The sequence below is a fragment of the Aotus nancymaae genome, unplaced genomic scaffold (assembly GCF_030222135.1).
Source record: "Aotus nancymaae isolate 86718 unplaced genomic scaffold, 86718_ANA_hifiasm-v0.15.2.pri h1tg000075l, whole genome shotgun sequence".
Taxonomy (NCBI): Eukaryota; Metazoa; Chordata; class Mammalia; order Primates; family Aotidae; genus Aotus; species Aotus nancymaae.
In genome coordinates, this window is record NW_026988490.1 from 3,963,766 (window position 1) to 3,987,944 (window position 24,179).

The 24,179-nt window shown below is 51.9% G+C and overlaps 1 protein-coding gene and 1 pseudogene across 1 annotated transcript; both read left to right on the forward strand.

The window, feature by feature from the left end:
* Positions 1 to 15: 15 nt before the first annotated feature.
* On the forward strand, positions 16 to 6,490 carry LOC135271068 (golgin subfamily A member 6-like protein 22). The gene is made up of 3 exons (XM_064367759.1): positions 16 to 213; positions 1,335 to 1,682; positions 4,736 to 6,490. The coding sequence occupies exons 1-3, from the start codon at positions 16 to 18 to the stop codon at positions 4,829 to 4,831; spliced, it is 642 nt and encodes a 213-aa protein (XP_064223829.1). The 3' UTR covers positions 4,832 to 6,490.
* LOC105708302 (putative GTP-binding protein 6) lies at positions 6,103 to 24,179 on the forward strand (annotated as a pseudogene).

Consider the following 24,179-nt stretch of genomic DNA (forward strand, 5'->3'; position numbering starts at 1 on the left):
CTCAGGTGAGTGCGCATGTGCTCGGTGGAGGAGGCCCTGCGGGCTTGCCGTAGGCCGCTTCCCGGACGCGCCCGCGGCTCTGCAGCTTCGCGGCTCCTTAGCAGTGGGTGTGTGCTGCTCGGCCCGGGCTCCCAAGAGATCGGCTTCGCGGACCGAGCGGGCGGCGACGGGGCAGGACGGCAGGGCACTGAAGCAGCCCCGTGCCCTGGCCAGGTAAGCTGGGAGACCCGGGCTGCCTGACTCGCTGGCGTTGGCAGCCTGGGGTGTCGCGCGGCACCGCAGGGACCCGGACGCGTAGGGGGCGGCGCGGAGGTTGCGGCCGGAGTGCTCCCGAGCGCTGCCCTCTGGGTTCGCAGGGGCCGCGGGGCTGCGGGGCGGTTTTTGCTGGGATCTGGGGGTGCACCTGGCGGCCCCACTCCTCTCCTACTGGCCCCTTTCCCCTCCCACGAGCGGCGGGCGGGTGCAGCGGGGACCTGGCGGCGGCTCTTGCATCCCGGGCGGGACACCGCAGCGAATGGCCACCCGGTGCCTGCTAGAGGCGCTGTCTCACGCGGGGGCGGGGCGCCCGCTGGAGTCCCGCTGGACTGGCCTGGCCGCTGGTGCGTTCCGAGGCCCCGCTTGGCACCGGCTTCAAGTCCCACTGCCTGGCGGCAATTGGGTTGGTGTTGCCTCTGGGTTCGCTGCTCCCGGAGAACCCGAGCCCGGATCTTCGCCACTTTCCCTTTCCCTTTATAATAGGGCTCAGAGGGAACAACTTTTCAATTAAAAAAACCCACACCTGGTTGCCCTGGCTGCAGGCGCCGAGTTGGGGGCGTGGTGCGGGCCTGCCCGTCGGCCGGCCGGGCCCCTTTCCCACCGCAGGCACTGCCTGGCAAGGCTGCTGGTGGGAGATCTAGCCGCAGTTGGTCAAGGAGAACACTGAAGCCTCCGATCCCCAAGCAGGGCTCCACGGGCCGGGCAGCGGGCCTTGGTGTGCCCAGGCAGGAGGGAGCATGGTGGGAGGACACCCGCTAGGGGCGTGCCCTGCGGGACCCGGGTGGAGAACAGAGCCTTAGAGTGGACTGCCAGTCTTAACTTAGTATGGGGAGGCTCCAGCCCAGAGCTGGAAAATCTGGGTCCTGGTGCTGGTCCCGCCATAGAATCCTGTAGAGTGTGCTAAAAATCTACGAATTGTGGCCCTGCCTGGGGAATCAGAATCTCAGGGTTAGGTCTTAGAAAAAATAAATTTTTTAAGCATCATGGATGAAAACCATTATTTTATAGATGACATTTCTATGGCTAGCTCATGAGTCGATTTCCTTCTGAGGTTTAAACCAACACTTTGACTATTTCAGCAGCAGCTACAGGAGGAGGCCATGCACCTGAGGCAGGAGGTTGAGAGAGTGTCAGGAGAACTCCAAACCCAGCTGGATGAAAATAAATGCTGGAGTCACCTGTACCAGCAGCAGGAAGAAAAGATTTGGAAGCAGAGTGGTAAGATCTGGGGCCAGGAGCACAAGATGCTGGAACAGCAGGAGAAGATACGGGTCCAGGAGCACAAGATCCGTGAGCAGGGGCACAAGATGCTGGAACAGCAGGAGAAGATCCGGGACCAGGAGCACAAGATCCGTGAGCAGGGGCACAAGATGCTGGAACAGCAGGAGAAGATCCAGGAGCAGGCACACAAAATGCGGGAGCAGGAGGTGAGGCTACGGGAGCTGGAGGAGACACTGTGGGAACTGCGGTGGAAGGCCGAGCTCTAGGGCAGCAGGCACAGGCGTGTGCAAACCCTGGACACCATGTAGGTCGACCTCATCACAACTTGGCAGGTGGTGGATGGCTCCCTCTGCTTTTCCACCAGTCTGTGGCCTACAGTTTAAATGGTAGGAAGAAGGCTGTGAGATTTGAGGCTGGGGAGGGACGGTGCTCTAGGCAAGGGAGGGAGTCACTTAGTCCTGGAGCAATGGGCTAGGGGCTTGTGCAGGTGACAGAGCCCCACAGTGTTCTGGCTACGTTATGGGCCCAGAATCTGGAAGCTAGCCACTACCTGCCCTGATGCCTATCCTGCTGGTGGAGCTGAAGAGGCTCAGAGTCTACATCGGCAGAAGCCAGACCAGTCCCTGGGTCTCCTGCAGCAGTATGTGGCCACCTATCAGCAGCTGACCACACAACACATATACTCACCTCTCACAGCACATATATACCATGCCCACCTCACACACCCCACGCCCTTGACCCATATACACCACACACACAGCACACATATCATACCCACCTGACACACACCATACATATATCCTACCCATCTAACACACATACCCCATACACACCACACAACACATATACTTACCTCTCACACCACATATTTACCATGCCCACCTCACACACCCCACACCCTTAACCCATATACACCACACACACAGCACACATATCATAACCTCCTCACACACACCATACATATATCATACCCATCTCACACACATACCCCATACACACCACACAACACATATCACCTCTCACACCACATATATACCATGCCCACCTCACACACACCATACACTTGACCTATATACATTATACACACCCACCTCACACACACCCATATACACTACACACACACCACACACATATCATACCCACCTCACACACACCACACATACCCATATACACCACATTTATCATACCCACCTCACACACACACACACCCCATATACACCACACGCATATGATACCCACCTCACACGCCACACACATCATACCCACCTCAGACATGACACACACTTAACCCATATACACCACACACACCACACACATCATACCCACCTCACACACACAACACACTTAACCTGTGTACACTACACACACAACACACATATCCTACCCACCTCACAGGCACCCCATATACACTATACAAGTATCATAACTACCTCACACTCACCACATACCACATATACATCATACCCACCTCACACACACCACACCCTTAACCCATATACACTACACACACACCACATACGTATCATACCAACCTCCCACACACCCATCGTAAATATATCTCATACACCACACACCACATACACACCATGCCCACCTCACACACCCCACACATTCAACCCATATACACCACACAAATCATTCCCTCCTCACATACATACAACATGCACATATGCACATATCAAACCCACCTCACACACATACCCCATACACACTGCACATACTCACCTCACACACTACATAAATAGTATGCCCGCCTCACACACACCACATACTTAACTCATATGCACCACACACAGCACACATACCATGCCCACCTCACACACACCATACACATATCATACCTACTTCAGGTACACCATACACTTAATCCAAATATACTACACACACACCACACACATATCATACCCACCTGACACACACCACACACAGCCCGTATACACCACACATATACCACAAACATATCATACCCACCTCACACACCACTCACCACATATATACCATGCCCAGCTCGTACACACCGTACACATATCATACCCACCTCACACACCACACACACTTAACCCATATGCACCACACACACGCCACACATATTTTACCCACCTCACACACACCACATGCCACCTATACACCATACCCACCTCACACACACCACACCCTTAACCCATATACACTACATACACACCACACATATATCATACCCACTTTAGATACACCACACACATAACATACGCACCTCACACACACCACACACTTAACCCATATACACTACACACATATACCCACCTCACACACACCACACCCTTAACCCATATACACTAGACACACACCACACACATCATACCCACTTTAGATACACCACACACATAACATATGCACCTCACACACACCACACACTTAACCCATATACACTACACACATATACCCACCTCACACACACCACACCCTTAACCCATATGCACTACATACACACCACACATATATCATACCCACTTTAGATACACCACACACATAACATACCCACCTCACACACACCGCACACTTAACCCACATACACTACACACGTATGCCCACCTCACACACACCACACACTGAACCCGTATACACTACACACATATACCCACCTCACACATACCACATACTTAACCCATATACACTACACACATATACACATATATCACTCACACGTATATCACACACATATACACATACATCACTCACACACTGCACATATATCAGAAACACCTCTTACACACCACATATACACCATGCCCACCTCACACACCCCACACGTTTAACCCATATATACCACACACATATCCTTCCCACCTCACACACATACCACGTGCACACCACACTTTCTTCCCCCTTCTTTTTTGAGCCCCTGAGCCACACTTATAGAAACTTAAACGGCCTGTAGTTGTTTCTAAGTACTACAGATGGGGCCACATGATGCAATTTTTACTTTTACTAGTCCAAGGAAAAATGATTTTCAAATAACAGATAAAACATCATATGTTTGTTTTTGTAATCTGAATTTACTCTACGTAAAGGACTGCTCTTTACTGAAATAGAGGCTTTTCTAGTTTGCTTATTTTTCAAAATGTTCTTAGATGCCAAAATAAAAGGTTGGCAATTCTAGGTCAGTTCTGTGTTTTCTTTTCCCTGCTTCTTCTGCTTTTTTTTTTTTTAAATTTACTGATCTAAGGAAGCAAAGAAAAGCTGGTTGTTTATCAGTTTTTAGTGTCTTTGTTTTTTAAAGCTTAAAAACACAGGGCAGTTGTCTGCTGACTGTACTGCCACACGGCATGGCCATAGCCCAAACATGGATGGGGAGCTCTTACTGCTAACGGAGTAGGAAGAGGAAAAGGAGCCAGGAACAAAGCCTCACAGCCTGCAGTCCCTCCCCACAGCCTTCAGAAGTGCTGCTCTGGATTCCCTTTCCTCTCCCAGATACTATCTCCACGAGTTCTCTTGCCAGGGAACTGTGCAGTGGTAGGAACACTGGCCTGGACTCAGTGTGGCTGCATGAGCCTGGTAGCTAACACGCACTCACTTTCTGACCCCAGGGAGATTGCCACTCCCCTAAAAGGATAATCTGTATTATCAATGGTGAATGTTAGGATTCCCTATCACAAGTTGGGGGAGAAGGACAGGATCCAGATCTACAACAAAGCCTGAAAAGGAGGAGTATCTGAGGGGTGGGAGTCAGGGAAAGCAGGGTTAGAGATTCCATACCTAAAATGAGGATCCTGTTTTCTTTCTCCTCTCATTTTTAGTATGTATAAAGCACTTCCTTTGTAAGCTGCAGCCCCAGGATGACAGAAGCCTTTAATGTTTACATTTGCTAGTGACTGAGAATAGTAAGGCGAGTTTCTCCCTTGTCCATCCATATCTGTTGCTAGCTCAGCCGTGGCCAGAACAGCCCCTCCTCTGTGAAGTCTTTCTCGGTTGTCTGAACCAGAGGTAAGGGCTAGCTACTTACAACTTTGTGATCCCTTTAGTTAACCTGCTCCTGTGGTGTTTGTGGCAGCCTACCTTGAACTGTGTCTCTTTGTGTGATGTCTCATCTCTGCTCAGCTGTAAACTTAAACGGCTACAGCATCAATGCCTTAGGTAGTGCGGGCATTCAATAAAGGTTTGTGAAATAAAGGAATGAATGAGAAAGGCCTAAAATATTACTGTAAGTTGCAGAACTTTAATATAAATAGCCATTCTGCTTTTGTGTGGTTTAGTTTTCAGTAAATGCTCTATTACAGAACAGTGTGGTATTTTTACTATTGGATTAAGTTCTGCCTACCTCTGCCACTCTGTCTTGGACAACCTGGGTTAGAGTTTCTTTGTTGGAAAATGGAAAAGATAAGACAACAAGGGTTCTCAAAGTTTAGTGTATGGAAGAATGAAATAAGGTGCTTGGTAACACTGTAGATGTCTGGGCTCTACCCTCTAAAATTCGCTGGGTCTGGGGTGGGGCTGACAGCCTTCATGTTCAGTACACCCCCAACGTGGTCCTAATATACGTGGTCCAGGGAGCATCTGTTGAGAACCATTGAAAAAGACAAGCTCTAAGGTTTCTCCAGCTGTATTTTAAAAGGGTACTATGAGACATCTGTTTAGTTTATTCAAAAGATGTTTCGAAAGGTGTTCAGTTTATTTTTCCTATTGTGAGTTCAACATGGCAACAAATACAAATTATGAGCACATGCTGCATATTAATAGAAAAAGTATACTTTCAAGTTCTTTTAAAGGAGAGAACAATCACTAGGATATCCTTGTTTTAGTTGGGATACCCTAGTATAGCTTTCAGCCTAAAATCATTTTCCTGGGCATTTTTACCTTCTAAGAATTTCCATACTTGTCATAAGCATTTATTAATAGCGTTGTTAAGAGTGGATGTAAATTGTGATAATTTCACCACCAAATACACGAGACTGTCAAACCCTATGTAAATTTTGTCTATTCCTTTATAAACTTGAGGTGTAAATATTTTATTAATAAATCCACAAATTTTAAAAGATTTATAAAAATGTAACCATTCATTGAAATACAGTTCTTTTATCATTGCAGGTATTCTCTTTTCTTAAAGCCATAGCCTCATAATTAAAGCCAGAAATGGAAAAAGGAAACTCTTATTCAAAGCCCTCCTTTTTCTTCTTTGTCATTTGGTCATTCCATTAAATGGCCTTAATAGAATAAATGATCCTGAAATTAAAAGGAAAAAAGAAGGACACAAACCACTTGACTGCTGAAAAGTTGTTTGTGTGTGGAAGGAGGTAGGGAAATGGTTGCTGCGAGGAATGTAGGGGATTATACTTATCTGTTTTATAATTTTATGCCTCACTCATGATACAGAAAAAATTTAACCTCCAACTGAGGAGTAAATATAGGTTATTTGAGCAAGGATAAACAACATAGAGTGAGAAGGAACATGGAACATCATGCCACATTCCCTGCATTCCCTGTGCATTTCGCCGACTGCAGTCAACAAGGATCCAAGATGCTCACTTGCAAGCGTCCCAGGGCTGCAGGAAATGGACCCAGCATCACTGTAAGTCTCACAGCAAGCTGAGAGTTCAGAAGGAATCTTTTATTTTGATTCCAAATTCAATTTCTTTGACAGTAGTTGGAGGAAGCTGACAGATTTTCAGTGGGCTTCATGTTGTATAAAATCAAAAGTCTCGGCCGGGCGCGGTGGCTCAAGCCTGTAATCCCAGCACTTTGGGAGGCTGAGGCGGGTGGATCACGAGGTCAAGAGATCGAGACCATCCTGGTCAACATGGTGAAACCCCATCTCTACTAATACAAAAAATTAGCTGGGAGTGGTGGTGCGTGCCTGTAATCCCAGCTACTGAGGAGGCTGAGGCAGGAGAATTGCCTGAACCCAGGAGGCGGAGGTTGCAGTGAGCTGAGATCGCACCATTGCACTCCAGCCTGGGTAACAAGAGCGAAACTCTGCCTCAAAAAAAAAAAGTGTTTGAAAATCCTTAATCAGGTTTGTAAATGGGGTTTAAGGAAATCTGTTCTTTTAAAATTATAAACTAAACTTAACACACAATATTAATATTTGTGTTTAGAAATCAACACACAATATTTGCTATATTTGAAGATGTGAGGAATGGGTTTTTTGGCTGGGCATGGTGGCTGCCCCCTGTAATTCTAGTACTTTGGGAGGCCAAGGTGGGCAGATCAGTTGAGGTCAGGAATTCAAGACCAGCCTGGCCAACATGGTGAAACCTCATCTCTATTAAAAATATCGAAAGACCCCGGCATGGTGGCACATGCCTGTAGTCCCAGCTACTCAGGAGGCTGAGGCAGGAGAATCTCTTCAACCAGGGAGGCAGAGGTTGTAGTGAGGTGAGACGGCACCACTGCACTCCAGCCTGGGCAACAGAGCCAGACTCCATCTCAAAAAAACAAAAACTAACAAACAAAAAGAATGTTTTTTTTTAATTTGTAGATTTAAGAAGTTAAATGTTAATTCAAATACAAGCATTCCATCCTAAGCACAAAGTCGCCCCAGATATTATAAACTATTGTCATAAAGAAGCCTCCAGTTTCTTCATGCCCTTACTTCCTGTTTTAATTTTCTTAAAGCACTTACCACTGTCTGATGTTTTCCTGTGAACATATTTCTTTGATTACTCTCTGAAAGCCTCTGTCTCTAAGAGGGGATCTTGGTTATTTTAAATTATTTTTTAGAGATAAGATCTCACTCTGTCACACAGGCTGGAGAGCAATGGTGCAGTCTCAGCTCACTTCAACCTCTACCTCCCAGGCTCAAGAGATCCTCCCACCTCAGCCTCCCTAGTAGCTTGGACTGCAGGTATGCACTACCATGCTTTGCTAATTTGTGTATTTTTTGTAGAGATGGGGTTTTGCCATGTTGTCCAGGCTGGTCTTGTATTCATAGGCTCAAGGCAATCTGCCTGACTCAGTCTCCCAAAGTTCTAGGATTACAACCATGAGCCACTGCACCCAGAAGGGAACTTGTCTTGTCTGTCACTATATCCCCAGCACTTAGCCAATGTTTCCTATTTATTAGGTGTTTAACAGATTTTTGAATAAACAAGTGAACTGGGTCTAACTTCAAAACCCATCAGGCTCTCTTCTTCATGTCATAGGGCCTCCCAAACTTGCAAGTATTGAACTCTTTTTGTTTGCTTGTTTTTGGGGATGGAGTCTCACTCTGTCGCCCAGCTGGAGTGCAGTGATATGATCTCAGCTCACTGTAACCTCTGCCTTTCAGGTTCAAGCAATTCTCCTGCCTCAGCCTCTCACGTAGCTGGGATTACAGGTGTGTGGCACCATGCCCAGCTAATTTTTGTTTTTTGTTTTTTTTAGTAGAGATGGGGTTCCACCACATTGGCCAGGCTGGTCTCAAACTCCTGACCTCAAGTGATCTGCCTGCCTTGGCCACCCAAAGTGCTGGGATTACAGGCGTGAGCCACAGCACCTGGCCTGTTTGGTTTTCCTAAATAGAGGGTCTCGCCACGTTGCCTAGGGTGGTCTTGAACTCCTGGGCTCCAGTGATCCTCTACCTTGGCCTCCCAAAGGGGTGGGATTACAGGTATGAGCCGCCACGCCTAGCCTGAACTTCTTTACTATTATAGCATAACAAATATTTAAACAAGAAAGAAAATAATGAGTTTGAGATGAACTTACTGCATTGGCATTTCCTCCAACTTGCATGCATCGCAACTGAAACCATGACCAGTTAGAATCCAACTCTGTAGATCTAAATGGAAAGAATATTACTAAACGTTAATACTTTTATCCCCAGGATCAAAATCAGTGAGCTTTTGAGAACAAGTTTTCCTTAAGCTTTAAGATACCAAAGAAGTCTAAGTTTGGGTCAACAAGGACCCACACTTTTGGGATGCTACCACACTTTTGGGATGCTAGGATTCCAGATTGGATGATGATTGGTGCAAGCAACCCCTGGCTCCTCTAATCCTTCCTGGAATGCAGGGCACAGGGACATGACAAGTGTCACCAGGCTGCTGGAACAACATCAACTCTTTGCCTCCCATCCTTGGTTGGATATGATTTAAAATTTGGTAATGTGTCTACTCAAAACAGATGCAATGTTTGGATGTTTTCAGGTTGGTGATCTATTTGTTCAGTTTGATCCTACCAGAAGCTTGGAGGATGCTCATTCTCTTATTACCAGGTAAAAGAGACCTACCCAACATCACCACCAGCAGGGAGAGGAGAAAACACAAGATTTCATGCTCCTGAAGTGAAAGCTACAAGCACTTCCTGCCCCTGCCACACCTTATGCCTGACTTATCTCCACTGTAAGATCAAATCAGAAACAAATAAAGGCAGTGACTATAGCCTCAACGATGCACATTCACCAAGGGGTTGACCATAAAGCAACAATGTTAGAATCTTCATACTGAATCCACATAAATGAGCAAAAAGCAGAGGCTGTCTGTTATTCAGTAATAGCTTCCCCATACTAACTGTAAAGGAATGTGGATATTTTAGAATGGGTATAGGCAGAATACCCTTTACAAAATGGGCAAAAAAGAAAGAAAAGAAAAGAAGCCTCAGGTTTACCAAAACTTTCTTTTGTGCTGCCCTTATATTTACTCCTTCCTTCCCTCTCTCCCTCCCTCCCTTACTCCCTTCCTTCTTTCCTTCCTTCCTTCCCTCCCTCCCTCCTTTCTCTCTCTCTCTCCTCTCTCTCTCCCTTTTCTCTTCTCTCTGTCTCCCTTTCTCTCTTTCTTTCTGAGACAGGGTGTCACTCCCTCACCCAGGAGTGGAGTGGTATGATCACAGCTCACTGAAGCCTCAACCAGCCTCAAGCAATCCTCCTGTCTCAGCCTCCCAAGTAGCTGGTAGCCACCATGCTTGGCCTTTTTTTCCCCCCAATAGATAAGGTCTTGTTATGTTGCCCAAGCTGGTCTACTACTCCTGGGCTCAAGCAATCCTCCCGCCTCAGCCTCTCAGTTTTGGGATCACAGATGTAAGCCACCATGCCCAGTCAACCTATCTTTTTTTTTTTTTTTTTTGAGACTGAGTCTCACTCTGTTGTCCAGGCTGGAGTGCAGTGGCATGACTTCAGCTCATTGTAACCTCTACCTCCTGGATTCAAGCAATTCTCGTGCCTCAGCCTCCCGGGGTAGCTGGGATTAGAGGCGTGCAGAACCACACCAGGCTAATTTTTGTAATTTGAGTAAAGATGGGGTTTCACCATGTTGGCCAGGCTGGTCTCAAACTGCTGGCCTCAAGCAATACCCCCGCTTCAGTCTCCCAAAGTGCATACCATTGTTAATCTAGAGCTTGACTTATAGACAAGCTCAGTAACAACTTCCCAGCAGCCCTTTGTTTATAAGTTGCTTGATTACTTCTATAAGGTCATGAACAGTGTTGTCTTTCTACACTAACACATAAAAAGGTTCTCCTCTGGTGTCTACTGAGCTGGAGCCCAGATTCTGCTCTGGCCAGCATCAACGTGTTCTAGGGCTCACTATGTGCCAGGCTGTATGGGATTCTCTTGCTCGCTCCTGCCAACACCCTATACGGCAGGTCCTAGTATTCTCACCTCCACTTTCAAGAGAAGGAAGTAAGACATTTGGAGGTAAGGAACACACCCAGGGCCAGGAAGGGAGAGCTCAGTTTTGGACCCCCACCATCCCAGCTCCAGCATCCTCAACCTCAGTCCTCACCTTGTCCTAATGCTGTCTCCTGCTCTGCCCAGGCTGAGTAAGCCTCCCCACAGGCCTCATCCCTCCAGGGCCTCAGGAGTAAAGTATTAGCTCCCAGCCTGGCAGCTAAGATGTTCCATAATATTACAAATCCTCTCCTTTCACCCTTATTTCTATTTATTTTCCTATACAAAATCTAGCTACAAAGTGAGGTGCTGTGGCCAGATGCTCTGTGCCTGCTTCCCTGGGGAACTAGGCCAAGCACGGGCAGGCCAAAGGTTCCTGTGCATTGCACCTCATACAGCTAACACCAAGCCACCTGGCAGACCATGGCTGCCACATGCAGGGCCTGCTGTTTGGGGGGTGGGCTCATCTCAAGGCCTGCCTTACACGAGCAAGTAGACATCTTGTGGTGCAATACCCCTGGACACAAGGGTGCTGGCGGGGAGTGAGGGAGGGAGGCAGAATAAAGCTCCTTGGAATGTCCCTGCCTATGTGTTTTTTGTGGGCCTGCATTAAACTGGACATGAGTTCATACTGCGGTCTTCTCCAGGCCTCTCTTCTCTCAGGTGTGACCTGTGGGTGAGATTGCTGGGCCATGGGAAGGTGTATGGTCACTTTAGTCCTACCTGCTTGCTGCTCCTGGAACTTCCCCGGGGGTGGTGGGGAGCTGGGTCATTACCAACTGAGGGAAACGCCAGCCTGGTACAGAGCACAACTCTGTCTCTGTCTTGGGGTGGTATGTATACACGTGTGTGTGTGTGTGCGCGTGTGCACGCGCGCACTAAACCTTCATGCTTAGAATACTGTCAGACACACAGAGAAGCTGGGAGAAGGTTGCTGAGTTCCCACACACCCTACACTAGGCTATCCTATTACCTACATCTGCCATTAGCATCGAGTATCTCTCGCAGTTAATGGACTGATATGGATACCCTCCTATGAACTGAAGTCTCTGCTTTATTAACATTTCCCGTTTTTGCCCTAATGTCCCTTTGTGTTCCAGAATCCCACCCGGATGCCACATCACATTCAGCTGCCATGTCTTTACAGGCCCCCATGTCTCTGGCAGTTTCTCAGACTTTCCTCGGGTTTGAGAACCTTGACAGTTTGAGGGGTACTGATCGGGTATTTTGTAGAGTCTCCCTGGATTGGAACGTGTTTGGGGTTGTGGGTTTTGGGAGGAGATCACAGAGGCAAATGCCCTCCGCTCACATCATACCACGGGCAACTAAGTCTTACCTCGGGCTGCTGGGACAAAATACTACAGGCTGGGAGGCTCATACAGCACAGTTATTCCTCAGAGTTTTGGAGGCTGGAAGGTCAAGACCGAGGACACAGTGTCTGAGCTGGTGCCGTCCAGCTGTGTCCTCACAGGGTGTAGGGGTGAGGGGCCTGCTGGGGTCTCCTTTACAGGCCACTCATCCTCATCCCACTAAGAAGAGCTCCACCCTCATGACTGAATCACCTTCCAGCCTTCCAAAGTCCCCACCTCCTAAATCAGCACCATGGGGGTTAGGCTGCATATGTGAATTGTGGGGGCCATAAACACTGGGACAGTGGCAGGGGTGAGCTATCCACATGATGGATGGCTGACTGATGTTGGATTTGGTCCTCAGGATGAGGTTGCGTCTGCGTGTTGTTTCTGCCTATAAGCTGCCCCACCCCATTCCCATTTTATATTCCTTGGAAGGAAATCACCATGTGCAGCCAGCACTTGAGGAGTGGGGGGTTATGCTCCATTTCCTTGAGGTAGCATATCTATGTAAATTATTTAGAATTTAGAGACATGGGAGCCTTGCCTATTGTTCATTTATTCAACAGTTTATTTACATTGGTGTGGACTCATGCATATTTATTTTGTACTTTGGGTTATAATCCACTACTACATTATTTATTACAGTTTGCTGAAATGGTTCCACTCTGGCCACAGGGAGCTTTCAGTTGGCTTCTGTGCCCCTGGGACACAGCCTGTCATCGGGATTTGTGGGGCACGTCCTTACTTTCCAGCACAAGGAGATGCTCCAGCCTCATCTAGCCTATTTCCTGCCCCAGGCCAAGACGCAGCCATTTCTCCCAGGAGCTCTGGCTCCTTTAGAGTTGAAGAATGGCAGAAACCAAGATCAGGGTGCTAGGTGTGCTCACGGCTACTGGGGTGTCATTGCTTCTAGGCCCTCTCAGCCGACAGAGCAAGGAAATGGCTGTGCATCAAAGAAGTCGTGTATGGATACATGTAAACATCTCTATGTGTATCCATCTACGTTTGCATTAAACTAGACCTGAGTTCCTACCAACGTCTCCTCCACTAACCCATGCCCACATGGATCCTTCCAGCCTCCTCCTCTTGCTTATCTGTGAACTTCCTCTCTAGCACTGAGAAAAAGGCTCCCACCATCAGCGTCCACTCACTTAACTGTGCGATTCCAGAATATACAAATAGGGGCTTCCTATTTGTTAAGCCACACTCCTGCCGGAAGCAACTCTTCTCCAGTTTCTTTTGAGGGACTCCTTTCACTTAGTGCTATGCATGTAGGATGTATCCATGTCTTTGTGCAGCTTGATAACTATTCTGTTTATTGCTGAATCATATTCCATCACATGAAGTGTTCGTTTCTTTAGCCACTCACCTACTAAAGGGCATCTTCGTCGCTTCCAGTTTTGGGTGAGTGTAAATAAAGCTGCTCACAACATCTGGATGCAGTTTTTTTGTATGGACATACATTTTCACATCAGTTGGGTAAATAGCCATGGCATGATTGCTGGATACTAGGTGAGACCGTGCCTAGCTTTGTAAGAAGTCTCTACACTGTTCACTGTGGCTGCAGGAACAACCTCCTCTTCCCTCACTTGGTCACATGCACGAACAGGAGAAAGGGTTGTTCTGTGCAGTCACGACAAATTGTGTCTCTGAAGGGGAGGGAATCAGGTCTCAGGCCCTTGTCAGAGAAGTTTATGGCCACAGCACTAATACTGCTGGTGGGGATTTGGTTGTAGAAGATGGTTGGAGCGATTGCATGACCTTTGGTTGAGATCTTCATTTACAATTACAGAAACCACCCCTACCTCCCGGGTTTAAAGGATGCTAGCCAATGGCTGTCACATGATCCAGGGCTGGCCATGTGTAGCGTGTGTCCTAGGGGAAGGAGGGCGACTTGGGTCCCTCACCCTCTGCAGGAAGGAGGGTGGCCTGGGTCCTTTACCTTCTGCGGGAAGGAGGGCAGCCTGGTTCCTTACCCTCTGTGGGAAGGAGGGCAGCCTGGGTCCCTCACCCTCTGTGGGAAGGAGGGTGGCCTGGGTCCCTCACACTCTGTGGGAAGGAGTGTGGCCTGGGTCTACCCTCTGTAGGCCAGCTGTACCTGGCCCTCCATGGTGAGGATTCTCAGGGTGCAAACAGCAGAGCAAACAGTGCAAGACCAGCCTCCAAGCCAGGTCACTCTGGAGGTCTTGGTAGTGCCGAAGAGAAGTGTGGTTGGCAGAGTTTCAGGGTGGCCTCCAAGTTCCCCTCCTAACTCTGCGGTATAATCCTTTCCCTCGAGTGTGGATGATGGATAGGTTCTGTTCTGTGGCAAATGGTGTGGGAGTCACTCCCATGACTATAAAATGTTACTTAAGATTCCTCCGTGGTGCAAAGAGGGAGCCTTCCCAGCCGGCATGGAGGGAAGGAGGGACCCTGGTTGCTAATTGTCTTTGGAGGTGTCCTGGGGGACCTCAGTCCTACAACCTCAGTAACTGACTTCCACAAACACTCTCGAGTGAGCCTGAAAGCAGACCTGGAGTACAGATGAGAGGACAGCCTGACAGCAGGATGCAGCCTGTGAGACCCGGGCAGGGCACCCACCTCCCCTCTGCATAGAGCTCTGATCCATGGTCTCGCTGCTTTCGGCCGTGGGGTCCCCAGGAATCTGGAGGGGCCATGGGGCCGAGGGTGCGGCCTGTGGGCGGACGGAGGCCGAAGCTGCCCGGGAGAGGACGAGGAGGAGCCGGAAGACGCGGATGAGGACGCAGAGGAGGATCTGCTGCAGAGGGAGCCTCTGCTGCCGGCGGGGACCCAGCGCTTGTGTCTGGTCCACCCCGATGTCAAGTGGGGCCCTGGGAAGCTGCACATGAAGTGAGGTGAACACAGCGGGGGTTGCAGGGGAGAAACAGGAGCTGGCACTCTGCGGGAGGGCCCCTGCAGGGAGGGTCTCATTGGTGGAGACTCAGGGGCTGGGCGCTGAGGGGACAATCTCATAGGTGGAGATTCAGGGGCGGGGCTCTGATGGAAGACACTCAGGTGGAGACGCAGGGGCGGGGGCTCTGAGGGGAAGATCACAAGTGGTGTAGTGGGCGAGGCTTCAAGGGGCGATGCTCTGAGGAGAGGATCTGATGGGTGGAGATGCAAGAGCATGGCTCTGAAGGGGCGGGGCTCTGAGGGGAGGATTTCGTAGGTGGAGGTGCATGGGCGGGGCTTTGGGGAGAGGAGCCTATGGGGTGAAAAGGGCTGGGGCGGAGCTTATGGGGAGAAGCCCCTGGGGTGAGGTGGGGTGGGGTGGGGTGGGCCGGGCCAGGCCGGGCCGTGTCTTGGTGATGAGACCCCGTTTTTCTTGCCCTGGGTTCAAGGTAGGCACAGTGTTTTTGGGGTCAGGGAAGGGAGGGTGTCTAGCAGACCATCTCTGTCCAGTCCCCTGCCCCACTCCCCAGGAGGAAATCCAAATCCCTAAGTCACTGCAGGTGCCAGAGTCTCAAGACTGTTGACATCTCCCTTGGAAGCCCCTGTAGCCGAAGAGCGGTTCTCCTTCAAGGGTGTTTTCCAAAATGGGCAACTCTTGGGACAGTGGAAGCCCCAAACTGCTCAGAACGGCACCCAGACCTCCTGCATTTCCTCCTCCTAACCCTGCCTGTGGTTCCTGAGTTATCCCTGAGCACCCCTAGCTCCCTAGTTCCCTGCTGTGTCCACCTGGACCCCAAATCCTATATAAGGCAGGTTGGGGAGTCCTCATGTCCCATGGTGGCTCCAGCATCCTTCCCTGGCCAGATTCCTACTTAGAGGCCCTACGGTCAAGGCCAGGAGAAGGACACGCCGGGCAGGTGTGGTTGGGGCCCTGGATCTACCCCAAAAGGAAGTGTCCCTCAAGGTGGCCCTTGTGTCCCCAGAGCTGAGTGACAGGTAGCAAAGGCCACAGTACTGGTGCACATTCTGGACGACTGGTCCATGGTGCAGACGATGGTCGTGTCCACCAGAACGCCAGAGAAGAAGCTTGTCTTTGGCAGAGGGAACTTTGAGCACCTGACAGGTGAGTCCGTCCACACCTGCTCCCTCCCCAAACCTCCTTTCCCATCTGTTGCTCCCGAGAACATTCAACCCAGACGCGTGGAAGGACAGGGGTCTCGCTGGGCCAGAGGGGAAGCGGGCCCATGAGTGGGTGGTCCAGGTGAGCTGGGAGCCCACATAAATAGGAGCTGGAGGGATGGGAGGCTGGACCTGTGTCCCTCCTCCATGCACTCTCTTAGCGTGGGGTCCTGTGTGGGGGCCCTTGTGCTTCCAAGTTTTTGACCACCCGGCTTACAGTGCAGAGTGGGTAAGACCCTACTAACTGCTACTACTACTGCTAACTAACTTACTAACTAGCCGAGGTGGGAGTCTGCTTCCGTGCCTGACTCAGAGGCATCTCATCGGGGCTGGGATGTGTTCACCATGTTTCTGTGTGTGTCTGGCCCACCATGTGTTCACCGTGTATGTGTGTCCCCACTGCGATGTGTCCACCGGGACTCTGTGTCTGTCCCTGTCACGATGTTTTCACTCTGTGTGTGTGTGTGTGTGTGCGTGCGTGTGTATACATGTGTCTATCCCTGTCGGGATGTGTTCACCGTGTGTGTGTGTGTGTCCCCACAGGGAGGTGTTCACCATGTGTGTGTGTCCTCACTGCAATGTGTCCTCCGTGTGTGTGTGTCTCCCAACAGGGATGTGTTCTCCATGTGTGTGTGTCTGTCTCCCCACAGGGAGGTGTTCACCATGTGTGTGTGCCCCCACTGCAATGTGTCCTCCGTGTGTGTGTCTCCCCACAGGGATGTGTTCACCCTGTGTGTGTGTGTGTGCGCATCCCCACTGCAATGTGTCCACAGTGTGTGTGTGGGGGGTGTCTCCCCCACGGGGATGTGTTCACTGTGTGAGTGTGTGTGTCCCAACTGGGATGTGTTCACCTTGTGTGTGTGTCCCCACTGGGATGTGTTCACCATGTGTCTCTGTCCATGTCACAATGTGTTCACTGTGTGAGGGGTGTGTGGGTGTCCCCACTGGGATATGTTCCCCATGTATGTGTGTGTGTCCCAACTGGAATGTGTTCCCCGTGTGTGTGTGTGTCTCCACACTGGGATGTGTTCACCATGTGTTTGTGTCTGCCCATGTCACGATGTGTTCACTGTGTGTGTGTGTCCCAACTGCGATGTGTTCCCCGTGTGTGTGTATGTGTGTGTCTCCACTGGGATGCATTTACCATGCGTGCGTGTGTGTGAGATGTGTGTGTCCTTGTTGGGATGTGTTTACCTTGTGTGTGTGTCTCCGCCAGGATGTGTTCACCGTGTACACGTCTGTGTACATGAAACACACACCCCTAGAGACATCCCTCCAATGCTGATTTCCTGGATCCTGGGTCTGGTGCTCAGGTCAGGGATGTCTGTGAACCGTGCCCTCCACGGCGCACCCCACAAAGGGCCTCGTGGCTCATCCCGCAGTCCACAGGTCTGGACGGATGGCCACTGACGAGACCCCCTTTCCTTTAGAGAGGATATGACAATCTCCGGACATCACATGCATCTTCTTGAATGTGGAGAGGATGGCTGCCCCAACCAAGATATCCCAGAATGTGGCTTTGCTTTGTTTGCTCCCACGCTCCACGCGGTGAACGAGTGGATGCTAGCGCGTCCCGCCAGGCAGGGGCCAGATGGGGTGATAGTGGCTTGAAGGCGTGATGGAATGTCCTCCTCCCTGTGAGGCTGGCCACTAGGGCCTGGCCTTCCCCTCTGGCTTCTCATTTGCCCTCTCCTTTTCTTTTCTTTTCTTTTTTTTTTGACAGAATCTGACTCTGTCACTCAAGCTGGAGGGCAGTGTCACCATGATCTCGGCCCACTGCAACCTCTACCTCCCAGGTTCAAGCAATTCAGCTGCCTCAGCCTCCTGAGTAGTTGGGATGACAGGTGCCCACCAACACACCCAGCTAATTTTTGTATTTTTAGTAGAGACAGGTTTTCAGTATTTTGGCCAGGCTGGTCTCGAAGTCCTGACCTCAGGTGATCCACCTGCCTTGGCCTCCCAAAGTGCTGGGGTTGCAGGTGTGAGTCGCCAGGCCCAGCTCACTCTCTCCTTCTCTAGAAAGAACTGGAAGCCGCCTCGGGCGTGGAGGTGTTTGACTGCTTTAACATCATCCTGCACATTTTCCGCTGCAACGCCTGCATGAAGGAGGCCTGGCTGCAGATGGCCCTGGCAGAGATCCCACTCCTCAGGTACCTCGGGACGCCCAGGCCAACCATCACGCCCACCCCGCAGCCCCTCCATTCTGTACTCACGTGTTTGGTGGTTCTGGGGGTATATGAGAGTAAGAAAAGCACTGTGGGAGCACTCTCTCCCCACCCCACCCCACTCCCCACTAGGTAGGTCCCCTCGGCCTGGGATACTCCTCACTCACAATGCATGAGCTACACACCCAGTGGGACCCCAACACCAGCTCCTCCCTTCTGCCCAGAGGCCCCACTAATTCACAGGTTCTGGGCTTTAGGATGTGGACCGATCTTTCTGGGGGCTACTGTTGACAATCCACTACAGTTGTATCCACTTCTCTCTGGAGGCTCCTTCCTGCCTCTCCCAGCTCCTGGGGGCGCCAGGTGTCCCTGGCTTGCGGCCACATCACTCCAGTGTCCGCCTCCAAATCCACGTAGGCTCCTCCTCTTTGTCTGAGTCTCCCCTTCTGTCTCCTAGAAGGACATTTGTCATTGGATTTAAGACTTTCCCTAATCCAGCGTGACCTCATCTCAAGATCCTTAACTAATTTCATTTGCAGAGACCTTATTTCTAAATAACGTCCCATTCACAGGTCCTGGGGAACAAGACATAAACATCTATTTGGGGCATCACTATTTAACCCAGTAAAATGGAATCATCCAGTTACCTCCAGAAGCTCTCGGGGAGGATCCTTCCTGCCTCTCCCAGCTCCTGGGGGTGCCAGGTGTCCCTGGCTTGTGGCCACATCACGCCAGTCTCTGCCTCCGTCTCCACGTGGACTTCTCCTCTGTGTCTGTCTACAATTTTTTTTTTTGAGACAGAGTCTTGCCCAGTCACCCAGGCTGCAGTGCAGTGGCTGGATGTCAGCTCAGCACAACCTCCACCTCCCAGATTCAAGCGATTCTCCTGCCTCAGCCTCCCAGGTAGCTGGAACTACACGTGCCCACAACCAAGCCCAGCTAGTTTTTTTATATTTTAGTAGAGACGAGGTTTCACCATGTTGGCCAGGATATTTTGATCTCCTTGGCCAGGATGGTTTGATCTCCTGACCTCATGATCCACCTGCCTTGGCCTCCCAAGGTGCTGGGATTACAGGTGCGTGCCACTGCGCCCGGCCCTCCCCTTCTGTCTCCTAGAAGGACACCTGTCATTGGATTTAAGACTTACCCTAATCCAGGGTGACCTCATCTCAAGATCCTTAACTAATTACATTTGCAGACACCTTATTTCTAAATAACGTCCCATTCACAGGTCGTGCGAAAAAAGACATAAACCTCTATTTTGGGCATCACTATTTAACCCATTAAAATGGAATCATCCAGTTCCCTCCAGAAGCTCTCGGGGAGGACCCTTCCTGCTTCTCCCAGCTTCTGGGGTCTCCAGGTGTCCTGGGCTTGCGGCCTCCTTCACCTTCACCTCGACCTCTGCTGGGAGGGAGAGAGCTTCCCTGCAGAGTGAACCCCTCCTGTTCCCATGCCAGGTCGAACCTGAAAAGGAACATTGACCCCCTTCACTGAGGAGGATCCAGCTCCCGCTACATCATGGGGTCAGGTCACTCTGGCTGGGTGCAGCACCCCAGGACATCCTGAGAACGTGGTTGTCAGCAGCTGCCCTGAAGGATTCCAACAGGGTGGGGGCCGGCTGGGGGCTCCGTCTCCTTGTTATGTCTGTGGAGACAGGAGATAGTGGTGGTTCTGTGAGGTATTGCTGACATAAGTAGCCACAAAGTGTGGATTGAAACAGCAGGAATCTGTGCACACCCATCCTGGAGACCAAAAGCCTCCAGAGGCTCCTTCTGCCTCTCCCAGCTCCTGGGGGTGCCAGGTATCCCTGGCTTGTGGCCACATCACTCCAGCCTCTACCTTTTAAGAAGGACATGGATCTTTGCATTCAGGCCCAACCCTAACCTAGGATGATGTCTTGAGTTCGTACAAAGAGGGTATTTACAAATCAGGTCCCATTCCCAGGTTCTGGGACTTAGGATGCCAAAGGAGCCCCATTGAGCCCCCTCATAATGACATCCTGGCTGTGCCCCACTTAGAAGCCTCCGTAGTGCTCAAGACTTTTTCTTTTTGAGATGCAGTCTGGCTCTGGCCCAGGCTGGAGTGCAGTGGCACGATCTCAGCTCACTGAAACCTCCACCTCTCGGGTTCAAGCGATTCTCCCGCCTCAGTCTCCCGCATAGCGGGGATTACAGGCGCCCACCACACCCGGCTAATTTTTGTATTTTTAGTAAAGATGGGGTTTCACCATATTGGCCAGGCTGCTCTCAAACTCCTGTCCTCATGATCCGCCCACCTCGGCCTCCCAAAGTGCCAGATGACAGGTGTGAGCCACCGCGCCCGGCTGAGCGCAGCCCTTTCTCAGGGAAAGGGAGTGTTGGGGCCACTGCCGGGAACGCGGCAGGGCCCCTAAATGCTGCAGCAGGAGGAGCAGCCCCTGTAGACCCTCAGTGGCACCTCCCGCTCCCACGCCTTTCCCGGCCTGGCTCACCGCCCTGTCTGGTGTGTTTTTAGGAGAATCGTTCATGCAGGTGCAGCAGCGTCTCCTGAAAGAGAAGGAGGCCAAGATGAGGAAGGCCCTGGACGGGCTTCAGAAGAAGAGGCACCTGCTGTGGCGGCAGCGTGCAAGACGTGAGTTCCCCATGGTCTCCGTGATGGGGTACACCAACTGCAGTGAGCATGCACCCAGGGGAGGGGGTCCCATGGTCTCTTGATGGGGTACACCAGCTGAAGTGACCATGTGCCCAGGGAAGGGGTTCCATGGTCTCTGTGTGGGGTTCACCAGCTGTGGTGAGGACTTGCACGGGGAGGGGCTCCCCGTGGTGCATACACCAGCTGTGGTGAGGACTCACCCAGGGAAAGGGGGTCCCGTGGTCTGCATGGTGGGTACAGCAGCTGTGGTGACAATGCCATGTACCCCATCCTCCCATCCACAGCACCACCACCCCATCCACACACCCACGCTTCTACACCACCACCTCCCTCCATCTACACCATCTTCCCATCCACACCATCTCATGTTCACCTGTCTACACCACCAGCTCCCCTGTGTCTACACAGTGGCCCTGCTGCATCCGGCCTGAGAGCAGCCGCAGTGGCTTAGTCCTGCATGTCGTGTGTGGCCCAGGGGTGCCTGGGGAGCTCAGGGACCTGGCACCCGGGGTGCCGCTGCCCAAGAGGGTGCTGTGGTCTCCACTCTGAGGACCCAGGTGTGGCTCCGCCTGAGCCCCTGATCTCCATGCCCTCCGAGGGAAGACCATGCTGATGAAGGCACTGACGGGAGACACTGACTTGCAGCTGCGGGACGAGCTGTTTGCCACGCTAGACGTTACAGCCCACGTGGGGACGCTGCCCTCACGCCTGACTGTCCTATACGTGGATGCCGTCGGGTTCTTGTCCCAGCTGCCACATGGCCTCATCGAGTCCTTCTCTGCCACCCTGGAAGATGTGACCCACTCGGTGAGTCAGGGCTGCGGGTGGCTGTGGACACCCACTGAGACAGAGGCTGAGGTCTCAGAAACCCACTCAGACCACGGGCCGGGGTCTTGGACACCCACTGAGACGGGCTGGGGTCTCAGACACCCACTCAGACCAGGGGCCAGGGTCTCAGACCTCACTCGGACCAGGGGCTGGGGTCTCGCACACCCACTCAGACCAGGGGCCGGGGTCTCGGACACCCACTGAGAGAGCCCAGGGTCTCAGACCCCACTTGGACCAAGGACCAGCCCTCGGATGCCCACTCAGCCCACTGGCCAGGTTCTCAGACACCCACTGAGACCAGGGACCATCTCTGAGACACCCCATCAGCCAAGGGGCCAAGCCCTCGGACGCCCACTCAGACCAGGGGCCAGGCTCTGGGACACCCGCACCACTCGGGGCAGAATAACAACTGAATCCTCAGCCTCAGACTTAGTGTCCCGCAAGCATCCCTTGACCCTGGGGCCGAGGCTGAGCAGTGGCCCCAGTGTCACCCACACTCAGCCACCGTGATGAGCCCATATACACAGGACCGGGAGCAGCAGCTCACGCCTGTCATCCCAGCACTTTGGGAGGCCGAGGCGGGTGGATCATTTGAGGTCAGGGGTTCGAGACCAGCCTGGTCAACATGGTGAAACCTTGTCTCTGCTAAAAATACAAAAATTGGCCGGGCATGGTGGCAGGTGCCTGTAATACCACCTACTGGGGAGGCTGAGGCAGGAGAATCACTTGAACCCAGGAAGCGGAGGTTGCAGTGAGCTGAGATCGTGCCGTCACACTCCAGCCTGGGGGACAAGAGCGAAACTCTGTCTCAAGAAAAAAGTAAAACGATTTCACAGTGGGATGAAGCCACCCAAAGCATTGAATGAGGAAGCAGTGGCTGGCAGGTGGCAGTTGAGTGGTCATTTGTGGCACCACCTTGTTTGTGGGTCTGGGGGTGCAGACTTGTCACCTGTGCTGCGGGAGGCGAGGTATGTGGAGTTGGGTGGGGCTCCGTCCAGTGTAAACCCAGCACCCCCATCCTGGGGTGTCCGAGGGCCTGTACATGGGGGTAGCTCCCACCCCCACCCTGGCCTTGGGAACTCGTGGGAACCCCTCTCCCGGGCCTGCCTGCAAGCTTGGTGGGGTTAGGGCTCTGACTGCATGCCCGGCCCTTGTAGGATCTGATCCTGCACATGAGGGACGTCAGCCACCCCAAGGCGGAGCTCCAGAAAGCCAGCGTCGTGTCCATGCTGCACAGGCTGCGGCTGCCCACCCCGCTCCTGGACTCCATGCTGCAGGTTCACAACAAGGTGGACCCGGTGCCCGGGTGAGTCCGGCCCTGGCACCCACACTCGTCTCACGCCTTCCCCTGCAGGCGCTGGAGACCCTGCCCTCGTGTGAACTGCTGACCGCTGGCACACAGGCTGACGCAGGGAGAATGGTTGAACCCAGGAGGCAGAGGTTGCTGCCCCAGCCCGTGTCTCGTGGGCAGCTCACTCCTGGTGACCCTGCTTTCCACAAACATCTCCTTTCCCTGCATGTGCTCAAGCCACATGGGGAGATGCCCCCTCTCCTCATCTGAACCTCAGCAGTGACACTCAGGACAGCAGGAGCTTCCCCAGGCTGTGCCCCACGGGTGGCTGACTCTGGGACCCCTGCTTTCTGCCGGCCTGTGGCCCTGAGGCTGAGCGGACTCTGTGGCCTCCCCACCCTTGCAGCTACCACCCCACGGAACCGAACGTCGTGCCCATGTCTGCCCTGCTGGGGCACGGACTCCAGGAGCTGAAGGCTGAGCTCGATGCAGCAGTGTTGAAGGCCACGGGGAGACAGGTCCTCCCCCTCCGTGTCCGGCTGGCCGGGGGCCCAGCTCAGGTGAGCGGCAGCCTCCTGGCGTGGGAGAGGGGATGGTGTTCTGGTGACCTGTCTCTGGCTCAGAAAGGACTCCTTTAGGGTGCAGAAGGACCTGTGGAGTCCCCAAAAGCTTTACGATGCAGAGACAAGGTGAGAAATTTCTGAATGAGTTGGCAGCAAATGTGTACTGTGGAGTCAGTGTGCATACAACAGGTGCCTAATCTGTACTCACCGACGCTCAAACGCTATAGGACTCCCTACCAATAA